The sequence below is a fragment of the Terrapene carolina genome, unplaced genomic scaffold (genome assembly GCF_002925995.2).
Source record: "Terrapene carolina triunguis isolate 2854851 unplaced genomic scaffold, T_m_triunguis-2.0 Scaffold212, whole genome shotgun sequence".
Lineage (NCBI taxonomy): Eukaryota > Metazoa > Chordata > Testudines > Emydidae > Terrapene > Terrapene triunguis.
Window position 1 is genome coordinate 2,622,098 of NW_020664563.1, and position 13,038 is coordinate 2,635,135.

Below are 13,038 nucleotides of genomic sequence, written 5' to 3' on the forward strand. Positions count from 1 at the left end.
TTTAGTTCTTGAGTCACAGGCAACTGTTAATCACCCAAACAGAAGAGCTGGGAGTAATGGACAGAAATCCAAACCAAGGTAATCCTGCTGCTCATTGCAATTCACAAATCAAAAGCAAATTGTGTTTTTATTTCTGAAGGAAAATCACAAGAATAAAGGCAGTTTCTTACTGAAAGCAAGCAGAAAGGGAGGAAAAGCTAATGTCAAATGAAAGGCTTTACATTCTGGGGGGAAGTCTCCAAAGGTAGACCATGGGGTTTCTTAAAGCCTGGAATTTAAGGCCTTACTTCTATTTTACAGAAGCATTCTCTAGTGAATATATAAATTATATTACTGTGCTTCATAACTGAATACAAAGTTTAATAAAAATGGGTGTTTCCCTAGAGAATCTGATCATTTGAAGTGCATTATGCCTGTGAATATAGAAGATGCCACTTTTATTTGCTACTAAGCATTTTGTATCTGTTTTGTGATAATTGTATGTATTCTGTGCCTTGCCACACAATATGGAATTAGCTGAACTAAACAGCAGCCTTTCCTGCACATTTCATTCTTGGTGCTTTGCATACCTTTCAGCATCGAAGGCCGCACTCATCTCTGCTCAGTTCCTGGTTTTTTATTAGTCATAAATACTCTCACTTGCTGATAAATGCTGAATGTAATTAGTATTTCAGTCTGCAGACCTGGCAAATACCGTGTGTCTAGAAACGGAGAGTTCTGAAAGTGAGCCTGTGTCTGGCAGAAGCATCAGAAATCTAGATGAAGGAGAGATTTAAAAACACCGCCTCCCCCCAACACCTGCTGCAGAATTTAATTGGTAAGGTAAGTAATAAGGGGCAGCAGACAGAACCATTAAGGGTGCAGTGTTCTGGCCCCAATGCATATTATAAAGAAGTGACAAATTGTGTTTTCAAGGCTGAGAATTAGAACCACATTCAGATCTTCATTTCACCCACTCTCAGGGCACGGTTTATAATATGTCTTCTGATCAAACAGCTCTATTCCCTTGTCCTTTCTTGATGAGAACTTATCTCTTCATAGGTGGGATACAAATCACTCCAACTAGCCCTTCTGCAATCTCATCTAGCTTGTGTCTGCACTCTTCCTGCAGCCGCTTCAGCTCCCTCTTCAGAGTGCCCTCTTCCATTTGCAGTTCACTGATCATCTCTGTGGCGTTAACAACATTTGTAATGGGCTCCTTCGATACCGAACTGAGGAAACCTGTTTTGCTAGCAGAACACTTGTCTTTAAATACCAGCCTGTACAGACCATGCATTCCATTTTTTTTATGGGCACAATGGTATTTAAGATCTGATAGTTTTAGCTTGACAGCTTCTGTTATTGTCCTGACAGCAGCACAAAACTCCCTTTCATCTGGAAGTGTTCTTTCTCTTGATTTGACCTGTAGAGAGAAAAACATGATCAGGCTTATGTGCAGAATTCCTCACTCCAGACACCAATGCAAAATGTCAAGGCTGGAGTGTGCTGTATTGGAAATTCTCTATTTCACGATCAAATGTAGCAAGTAGAAGCAGTGACTGAACTCAGTGTGTAAACCTCTGTGCTTTTAAGAATAAGAGACTGACAGATCTTCAAAGCCCTTGCTCCTCTGATGACTGACATATGGCAATTTCCTCTCCACTCCACTCCTTAGGGCAGTTACAAAGTGTGGGCAGTTTGAGCCTGGAGTCAGATGAGATGTGTGAAAAAATGCGCATGGCCTGTTTCTCCATTCACGCCTGTACAAAGGATGTGTAAAACACTACTATTGTGACAGTGTAGTGGGTAACACCTCTTTTGCACAGGTGTGATTGCACAAGGGGCAGGACAGTGAGGAACCACGTCTGTGGTGAGAGAGCTGAGCCAAAGATGGATTCTCTATAAGGCTTTAATATAGGCCAACTGAGAATATTGTATGAGACAGGGCTGTGTGTGATACTAACTGTGCTGTAACTGGCTGGTGATACAATGATGTGATAACTCCAGATTTGACAGTGGCCAAACTAATACAAGATACATTAATGACTATGGGCCCAAACCTCAAATGGATACAAAAATGAGTAACTTAACTCACATGAGCAGATCCACTGAAGTCAATAATATTAAGTATACTAATCCAGTTACTCAAGCATGTGCTTGCAGCAAGGGGCCCTTCAACTGCAGCTTCAGGCCTCCTGGCACCAACGGGTAAATAAGGACTTTTAGGGAGATGCAGGCAGAGAGTGAATGCCCCTGCTGTTTGCAACAGATCCCCCAAATAGACTATGCATCACAAAACTAACATCACAGCATGTCTTCAGAAATTGCTCACACACTAGGAAAAAAAAACATGCAAGACTATGCAACAGTGTCACCTGGTGACTCCTGGCACCCACCGCAAATGGACCTTACACCTCTTATGACCATAGTTTATCTTTGCCATGTTTCATTTGGCTTGATTTCTAGAGTATGTGTTTTGTGATGGGAAAGGAGAGCAGGCAATAGCCCACTGCTCCCCAAGGTTCAAGAGAAGACATTAGTGCTCATGTCTAGAAGAATAAAATTAAAAGGCCTAGACATGCTATGCAGAACTTGCAAAAAATGGGAAATAATAGAATTGTTCAAAGTTGGAGCGAGATCGACCCAAGTGCTTGATTCTCTTCCTGTGCTTGCATCAGTGAGTCATTCAGTATAATGCATTTGGTTCTGCTGTTGAACTCTGTGCCTTCACAAGAGAAGACTCTTCAGGCAAAGAAAAGCACAGCACTCATTTGATGCAAATATCAAATCTTTGCCCTTTAAGCAAAAAGCCTTTTTATAGCACTCCCACCTCAAAGCTAGGATTTTTTTCTCCACAACAAATGCCTAGCAGTTGAGTTTCAATCTAAGTCTCGGATACAGTTACACACACTCTGTGCTCACTGTGGTTTGTTATTCCACAAAGCCCACCTTCAGGAGTTGGGATTACCTATATTTGATTCCGACTTAAGGTGCACTGGCCTAATAGACCAACCACACCTACCAGGGATGGGTTTCTGGAAGAGTGACATTTATTTTCATTAGGCTAGACATCACCACATTCTTTCAGTAGATTATTTAATTACCTTCTGTTTAACAATGTTACTTCAATTTGCAAATACATCTGTATGGTATACAAACTCAGAGTACCTGGTGCCGCTAAACAGCGTGGATGCGAATAGCTACCTACAGATTCATTAGTTCTCGTTACAGATTCCTAACCAATTTGCTAATTGTCTTGCTGCAGGTGACAGTGTCCTATTTTTCCCAAAGGGTGCCCATACCTCAGCTCAATAGGCCGTAAGGGTGTAATGAAATTTGGAAGAGGCCACAAGCAAAAATTAAAAGCAGATCTCTCCCTAAATGCAGTGTCCCCACAAAAGTAGCTGCAAGCATATGCAAAATATTTGAAAACAAGTCAATTTTCAAGTTAAGAAAAAAGTACCAGTGTGGTAGTGGGTAAGGTCAGGTATGTGATACACTCAAAAGTGCATGCAGCAGGTTTAATACAAACAAGAGGAAATACTTTTTCACACAATGCACAATTAGCCTGGGGAACGTATTGCCATGGGATGCTGTGAAGGCCAAAACTATAACTGGGTTCAAAAAAGAATTAGGTGAGTTGATGGAGAATAGGTCCATCCATGGCTAATTGCCAAGATGGACAGGAATGTAGCCCTGTGCTCAGAGAAACCTTAAACCTCTGACTGACAGAAGCTGGGAGGGGAAAACAGGGGTAGAGTACTCCAAAATTGCCCTGTTCTGTACACTTTCCCTGAAGCTCTGGTACTGCCACTGTCAGAGAGAGGATACAGGGCTAGATGGATCATGGTCTGACCCAGTATGGCCGTTCTTACGGTTCTTAAATTCTTATGCATGATAATCCATTTATCAAATTGCTCTATGTTTCTTTGTGGAAATTCCCTCCACTTATATCATGTGTATTATAGCAATAAGCTTGTAAGAGTTTCTGGCAGGTTTTCCATCAAGGTATCACTATAGAGAAAGAGTTAAGTTAAAACTCCCCATCCACTGGGGTGTGTTGGTGTCAGCACTATTAATTAACCGTAGTTAGTGATTCCCATATTTCTCATAAAAAAGTGATGTGCATAATGCTACATGTCTTTTGGACTAGACTGAACAACCTTAACTATCATCTAACATAGTTTGGGAACAGAAGTATAAATATTTAAGATGAAACAGCTAACTGTGTTCTGTGGCCACTACAGGATTACTCCCTGAAGCACATTTTCTAGCATTTTATCTAATCTACTTTTAAATAGGTCTGTCAAATGATTAAAAAAATTAATCATGATTAATCGCGCTGCTAAACAATAATATAATACCATTTATTTAAATATTTTGGGATGTTTTCTACATTTTCAAATATATTGATTTCAATTACAACACAGAATACAAAGTGTACAGTGCTCACTTTATTTTTATTACAAATACTTGCGCTGTAAAAAACAAAAGAAATAGTATTTTTCAGTTCACTTAATACAAGTACTGTAGTGCAATTTCTTTATCTTGAAAGTTGAACTTACAAATGTAGAATTATGTATAAAAAATAACTGCATTCAAAAATAAAACAATGTAAAACTTTAGAACCTACAAGTCCAGTCAGTCCTACTTCTTGTTCAGCCAATCGCTCAGACAAACAAGTTTGTTTACATTAGCAGGAAATAATGCTGCCCGCTTCTCGTTTATAATGCCACCTGAAAGTGAGAACTGGTGTTCGCATGGCATTGTTATAGCTGGTGTCGCAAGATATTTACATGCCAGATGCACTAAAGATTCATACGTCCCTTCATGCTTCAACCAACATTCCAGAGGACATGTGTCCATGCTGCTAATGGGTTCTGCTCGATTATGATGCAAAGCAGTGCGGATCAGTGCATATTCATTTTCATCATCTGAGTAGATGCCACCAGCAGAAGGTTGATTTTCTTTTTTGGTGGTTCAGGTTCTGTAGTTTCCACATCAGAGTGTTGCTCTTTTAAGACTCCTGAAAGCATGTTCCACACCTCCTCCCTCTCAGATTTTGGAAGGCACTTCAGATTCTTAAACCTTGGGTTGAGTGCTGTAGCTATCTTTAGAAAAATCTCACATTGGTACCTTCTTTGCATTTTGTCAAATCTGCAGTGAAAGTGTTCTTAAAATGAACACATGCTGATTCATCATCAGAAACTGCTATACAGACGCCCACCGGGTTATGCAAACCCGACTTACGCAAATCCGCACTTAAGGAAAAAGTTCCGTAAGCTAGAAATAGGAGTGTTGGGGTTTTTTTGCACGTAATGGTCGGGTATACGTTTCCGACTTACGCAAAATTTGAGTTACGCAAGGCGTTCCAGAATGGAACGCTTGCGTAAATCGGGGAGCGTCTGTAACATGAAATATATGGCAGAATGCGGGTAAAACACAGAGCAGGAGACATACAATTCTCCCCCAAGGAGTTGAATCACAAATTTAATTAACACATTATTTTTTTAACAAACATCATCAGCATGGAAGCATCTCCTTTGGCATGGTGGCCAAAGCACAAAGGGGCATACGAATGCTTAGCATTTATCTGGCATGTAAATTCCTTGCAATGCCTGCTACAAAAGTGCCATGCAAATGCCTGTTCTCACTTTCTGGTGACACTGTAAATAAGAAGGGGGGCAGTATTATCTCCTGTAAATGTACACAAACTTGTTTGAGTGATTGGCTGAACAAGAAGTAGGACCGAGTGGACTTGTAGGCTCTAAAGTTTTACATTGTTTTGTTTTTGAGTGCATTTATGTAACAAAAATAAATCTACATTTGTAAGTTGCACTTTCATGACAAAGAGATTGCACTACAGTACCTGTATGAGGTGAACTGAAAAATACTATTTCTTTTATTATTTTTACAGTGCAAATATTTGTAATAACAAATAATATAAAGTGAGCAGTGTACACTTTGTATTCTGTGTTGTAACTGAAATCAATATATTTGAAAATGTAGAAAAACATGCAAAAATATTTAATACATTTCAATTGGTTTTCTATTGTTTAGCAGTGCAATTAAAACAGCGATTAATTGCGATTAACTTTTTTGACAACCCTACTTTTAAATATTCCAAGCAATGGAGCTTGAAAATTGTATTTATCCCTCCCCATGATAAATTAAACACCCTTTAATCCCTCTCCCATACTGAGACTGGGCGAAATTCTAGCCCCCTTGAAATCAATGGCAGAAGTCCCATTTGATTTCAACGAGGTGAGGATTGCACCCAATGCATTTATATCAAGCCCTTTCATCTGATTTTAAAGTGCTCTGCAGATAATTAATCTATCCTCTCCACACTCCTGCAAAAGTGAGCATTAGCCCCATTTCTGATATGAGCAGTGAAATCAAGTAGGAAAAGTTCCTCAGAATACACAATGCAGACCCTTTTACTAAGTTGGTCCCTGTGCTTGTTAAGGGGTTTGCTCAAGTACAGAGGGACTTGATTTTGTAAAAAAAATAAAAACAATTAAAAAACAAAAACAAAAAACACCACCCACACACACCACTATCACAAACACTGATGAATCCCAGAAAATATCTTGGCTAAAAGAATGTCTGAGGACCAATTTTCTCACGCAGATTTAAGAACAGATCTGAAAAAATAAAGAATTCATGTGCTATTTGGTCACCCCCCACTGTATGTGATTAAACAATACGTGAAGTCTGTACATAGGGAACTTAACAATATGGAATACTGGAGGAGAAAAGCTCCTATTAGTTATATAAAGTGAAGTTCCCAGAAACTGGAGTGTAAATCATGTTATTCTAGAATGACAGAATCATGCAGGACATTTGCTGGCCTGGACATTTTCTAAATGGAACACTTGTTTTTTCATGCTCTTTACTAAGTAAAAGGAAAGAGTTTTTATTAACTGTTATGGGTGACACATGATAGCCTTACAGGACTTCTTGGAATATCTTGTTCATTCCAGTAGAGAGAGCAATGAATTTCAAATGATTAGAGGAATGTTTAATTTTACTGCCATGATAAAGAGCCTGCTGTAATGACACAGACAACACTATATTCTATCTGCAAATCACCCAGGACAGCAAAGCTGTAACAAGAGTTCTATCCATTCTACCATGGGAAATGCCCTGTATATTTATTAGTAAAGTGCGCCTAAATTCTGCAGCAAGGCCCCTACTTTCTCGGACAGTGTTAAGTGGATTCAAAAAGGGAGGTTTTCAAAGAATTAAATATGAAAACAGATAATGCAACCAGCACAGCACTACTCATGTCATTTATGACCGGTAGGGATTAGGAAGGAAGTTTTTTTTTTTTTTTTTTGCAATGAGGGGGCGCTAAAGTCTGTGATAATAAGTAGCCTGGGTGGCAAAGTCTATAGCCATGGAATTACAGAATGCACTAGTTGCTGTCTAGAGATTTTACTGGTTAACAGATATGAAGGTGAGTTGCCTGACCTTAAAGTAGTTTGTTTCTCTCCCTTTTTGCACCTTATGTGCTCAAGGCAATTTCATCAGCCTCTTCCTGTATACTTAGTTAATTGCTGTTCCTTAGGCTCTCAGTGTCTCTCATTAGTCAGCAAATCCTGTTATTCTGGAGTGAAAACAATCTCAGCAGACCACTTTATATTAAACAAACATGTTTGAAGAGATAAGGATCCTCAGCATTTTCAGTCATCAGAATCAGATAAGTAGCTCATCTAGTCCAGAATTCTGCATCCCAAAGCTCTGCCTTTCAATTTAGATCTACCAGCTGTAACTGAAATCCACAATGTGCTATGCAGCGCAGTATGACAGCTGCTGTGCATCCTCTCTGAATAAAATAAAGTGATAATCATAGTTTCTAAATTTCTAGAGCCCACTTCACCCCAAAGGAGTCCAGAGTGTTTTAAAGAATCATACAGTGAATACATCACCTAACAGTGACACTCAGCCACCTCTGGAATGGAGCAAAGCATGCGTTGAACAGCTCACAGTGATACTTTACAAGAGATTAGTATAGGAAAATAGGGAAAGAACAGGTTATAAAATATTTAGGTAAGTTAGATGTTTTCAAGTTGGTAGGACTTGATGAAATTCACCCTAGGGTATTTAAGCTGAAGCCACCTTGGAACTGTTAGTGATTATCTTTGAGAACTCATGGCAGACAGCTAAGGTCCCATAGGGCCAGAGGAGGGCAAACATAGTATCTATCTGTAAAAAGGGGAACAAAGAGGACCTGGGAATTATAGACCAGTCAGCCTAACTTCAATACCTGGAAAGATACTGGAACAAATGATTAAACAAGCAATTTGTAAGAACCTAGATGATAATAGGGTGAAAAGGAATAGCCAACATGGATTTGTCTGGAACAATTCATGCAAACCAACCTAATTTCCTTCTTTGACAGGGTTACTGGCATAATGAATGGGCGGAACTAGTGGATGTGATATACCTTGATTTTAAGTAAGGCTTTTGTCACAGTCCCACATGACACTCCCATAAGCAAACTAGAGAAATGAGGTCTAAATGAAATTACTACAAAGTGGGTGTACAGTTGTAAAAGGTACTCAGAAGAGTTGAAAAAAGGTACTCAGAAGAGTTATCAACAGTTTGCTGTCAAACTGGGCAGGCACATCTACCAGGTTCTACAGGGGGTCTGTCTTGGGTCCTGTACTATTCAACAGTAGAATAGGTGGAATACTGTGTCCAGTTCTGGTACCCACAAATTCAAGAAGAATGTTGATAAACTGGAGAGGATTCAGAGAAGAGCCAAGAGAATGATTACGGGATTAGAAAATATGCCTTATAGTGAAAGATTCAAGGAGCTAAATCTGTTTAGCTTAACAAAGAGAAGGCTAAGGGGTGAATTGATCAGTCTGAAAGTATCTACATGGGGAACAAATATTTAATAATGGGGACCCTTCAAACTAGCAGAGAAAGGTCTGACACAATCCAATGGCTGGAAGCTGAAGCTAGACAAATTCAGACAGAAAATAAGGGTAATTAACCTTTGGAACAACTTACCAAGGGATCATGGTGGATTCTCCATCACTGACAATTTTTACATCAAGAGTGGATGTTTTTCTAAAAGACCTGCTCAAGGAATTATTTTGATCAGTTCTCTGGCCTGTGCTATGCAGCAGGTCAGATTAGATGATCACAACGGTCCCTTCTGGCCTTAGAATCTATATTTTACTGCTTTCCTCTAGTCTAGCTTTAAATGATTTTTAAAAATCCACAGCTAATTAAATCTTTTACATAAATATAATCATTAAACTAATGTTAAAATTTGACCACTTCCATTGGGATATTATTCCAAAGGCTACTATTGTTTAGTCAGGAAATGTTCCTGACAGCCTAAACTTTCTCTTCTTAACTTCATCCCATGACTCCTCTATAACCCCTTGTACCACTCTCTACAATAATTCCTCTCCTCTTTTGGTGTTTGAACCCTTCAAATTTTCATAGGTGCTTATTACAGGGACAAAAGGATTGCCATACCGAATCAGATCATCTAGTCCAGCAATCTCTCTCTGACAATGGCTGGTGGAGATGCTTCAGCAGAATGTGCGAGGAGCCCCGTAGCAGACAATTAATGGGATACCTTTCCCAAAATGGAAGTTTCTCCCTACTCCCATCAGTTGGTGGCTAGTTTATGCTTTGAAGCATGAGGATTTATAGGCTTTGATCCAGTCAACATTTGTGCATGTGCTTAACTTTACTACCACAAACAGGACTACTCATGCTAGTAAAGGGAAGCACATGCTTGTTTGCAGGATTAAGGCCACATAGCCCTTCCAAAAATATTTTTATCCTATCTAACATAACCCTGGATGTTCTCATTATCCATATAAATACCCCCTTTTTTAATATCCTGATAAGTTCTTTTCCTCAAGGTCAGCATGTGGCAATGAGTCTACAGCCACATCATGGACTGTGTTATACTTTTATCATTTTTATAATTTGCTGCCGTTCATTGAACATTCCCTTGGTCTTGTTGCATTAGAGATGGTAACTAGGAGCACCTGATTTCCTCCTCTAAACCATTTATTTTCTCATTTCACCTCTCCTAATATAAACAGTCACAGTCTTTTTAGTCTGTCCTCCTAGCAATTGCTTAGACAAGCTATACATTTAGCTCTTTTAATCTTTCCCCAGAAATCAGCTCTAGCCCCTTACTAGTTTTTGCTGCGCTTTTCTGAACTCCCTCATTTGTCTGCATCTTACTGGTAATGTGGTGCCCAGAACATAGTGTCTGATCCTGGAGGGTGCTGAGAGATTTCTGAGAGGAGCTGAGCTGCCTCATCAGCATTTATTTAATCAGCTCAGTATGCAACACTGACAGTCATGCAGAAAATGGTTCCTTTTCAGCTAAGCTCACATTCATCCTGCTTTTACTTACACAGAACTACGTCAACATATGAGATATCCCGAAGAAGCGCTGGGGATTAGGCACCACCATATGACATCATTTAAATCATTTTCAATAATGAGTGTAAACCTTCCAGCTGCAGAAAGACAAGTTAACATCTCAGCGTGTTCAATAGCATTTCACAAGGTAACCTGAGTACTGCAGTGTGTAGCAGAGCACCCTTTGCATCTCACAATTGTGCACTTGAATGCTGATGCTACTAGCTAAGAATGAAGTTTAAATCTGAGCAGCAATGCAGGTCTTTGAGTTCCCATCACAGGAAAGGACTTGCGAGTGGGTGGCTAGCAGTGGTTCTATTCTGCAAGTGAATCATTGCCAGTTTAAGGGAAGAATATGTAAAACTGTAGTTAGTGTCACGTGCGAGAATAGCTGGAGAGCTCTGGGAGAGGACTCACTCCTTTCATTTTTAAAGTGCATTCTCTCTTACCAGCTGAGCCATTCCCAGGACTTTTGCAGCAAATTATTTCAGAATATCAAAATGTTATTGTTCAGAAAACAAACTGCCGCAAGCCTAAAAATAGTAAATGTCCCACCTCTAATGATAATCATCCCCTCATTGTCACTGATCCTCCTCTTACCCCACTGCCTATGACATGAAAAAAATGTATGATTTCCTGTTCAATACATGCATTACAATTGTACTATTTGTCTTTTGTGTGAACAATGATGTAACCCACCGTCTACCCTTCAGATCTACCTTTTGAGGTTTGATGACATTTGGGGAGTGCATAGCCATTGTATCCAGGGTGGTCATGGAAAAAGTTATTCCCTGATCAACATTAGGGAAGTTGAGGAGGTTAGATAGAGTGAGGCACCCAGCACAAAGTCACATGTGGATAGGATAGGAACTTCCATGGACTACATGCAAACAGCAACAACATCAGAGGTTGTGGACTATGGCCTCAAGTCTTTAATCAAAATTCAGAAACAGCAAAGATCTACTAGGTCGTAGGACTGTTCCTACAGCATATTTAAATATCCTGAACAATGGGCTTTCTGACATTGCCTTTGGGATACTATGCCATAAGGTACAGGATCCTACTGTCAGAGCCTTCTCATGACATGTAGTTGACAGGTTCGCAGTTACAGGCCAGTATTCTGTTTTTTTTTCCTGGGACAGCAGGAACCTGTAGCCCAAAATTAGGCTTGGAAGGATTTGACCATTATTGCTACATGTTGGTAAATGTCGATTTCACTGTACACGCAAAAAACAATGAAAATATTTCCATCCCATAATAAAAATGTACACATAGGCACGGTAAGAAAAAAGGCTGCTTGAGAACTCATTAGAGTTTGATTTAAGGATGTTTACTTTGTATATTTTGATATGTGATGTTGACAATTTGTGTTTTCATGTTATAAAACTTAACTTTTTGAATCACAATGTCTACTGTCATTAAATAATTGTCTGATCCTCCCCAGAGCGTCCGATAACTAAAAATTTTAAATGATAAAAATAGGAAAAAAATATTTAAAAATAAACATCAATATTATCAGTAAAAAATTACAAAGAAATAAAAATCAAATTCTCCCACATTGGATAGCACTGAGATACTACAGTAAGAGGTGCTCAAGGACTGGGGATGGGTGCATTAAAAAAAGTTAGGCCTGGTCTACACTAGGCTTTTATGTCGAATTTGGCGCCGTTACATCGAATTAACCCTGCACCCGTCCACACCACGAAGCTATTTAGTTCGACATAGAGCTCTCTTAAATTCGACTTCTGTACTCCTCCCCAACGAGAGGAGTAGCGCTAAATTCGAAATGGCCATATCGAATTAGGCTAGGTGTGGATGGAAATCGACGCTAATAGCTCCGGGAGCTATCCCACAGTGCACCACTCAGTTGACGATCTGGACAGCGGTCAGAGCTCGGATGCTCTGACCAGCCACACAGGAAAAGCCCCGGGAAAATTTGAATTCCCTTTCCTGTCTGGGCAGTTTGAATCTCATTTCCTGTTTGGACATCGTGGCGAGCTCAGCAGCACTGGCAACGATGCAGAGCTCTCCAGCAGAGATGGCCGTGCAATCGCAGACTAGAAAGAGGGCCCCAGCATGGACTGATCGGGAAGTCTTGGATCTCATCGCTGTGTGGGGCGATGAGTCCGTGCTTTCAGAGCTGCGCTCCAAAAGAAGGAATGCAAAGATCTACGAGAAGATCTCGAAAGCCATGGAAGAGAGAGGATACAGCCGGGATGCAACGCAGTGCCGCGTGAAAATCAAGGAGCTGAGACAAGGCTACCAAAAAACCAAAGAGGCAAACGGACGCTCCGGATCCCAGCCCCACACATCCCGTTTCTACCAGGCACTGCATTCCATTCTAGGTGCGGCCGCCACCACTACCCCACCCGTGACCGTGGACTCTGAGGATGGGATATTGTCCGCGGCCGGTTCCTCGTCGGACATGTTAGCGGACGGGGAAGATGAGGAAGGAGATGAGGAGGACGAGGCAGTCGACAGCGCTTGCACCGCTGATTTCCCCGACAGCCAAGAGCTCTTCATCACCCTTACCGAGATCCCCTACCAACCGTCCCCAGCCGTTACCCCGGACACAGAATCAGGGGAAGGATCAAGCAGTAAGTGCTTTAAACATCTAAACTTTTATTTTTAACAGAACTGGAATATTTA

The 13,038-nt window shown here is 40.3% G+C and overlaps 1 protein-coding gene across 1 annotated transcript in view; it reads right to left on the minus strand.

Moving 5' to 3' along the window:
* Positions 1-754: 754 nt before the first annotated feature.
* LOC112107422 (tubulin epsilon and delta complex protein 1-like) overlaps positions 755-13,038 on the minus strand; it is a 180,318-nt gene continuing 168,034 nt past the window's right edge. Inside the window, exon 8 of the mRNA XM_026656188.2 lies at positions 755-1,402. Within this exon, the coding sequence (XP_026511973.1) occupies positions 1,028-1,402 (375 nt within the window). The 3' untranslated portion in view covers positions 755-1,027. The remainder of the gene's footprint in view (positions 1,403-13,038) is intronic.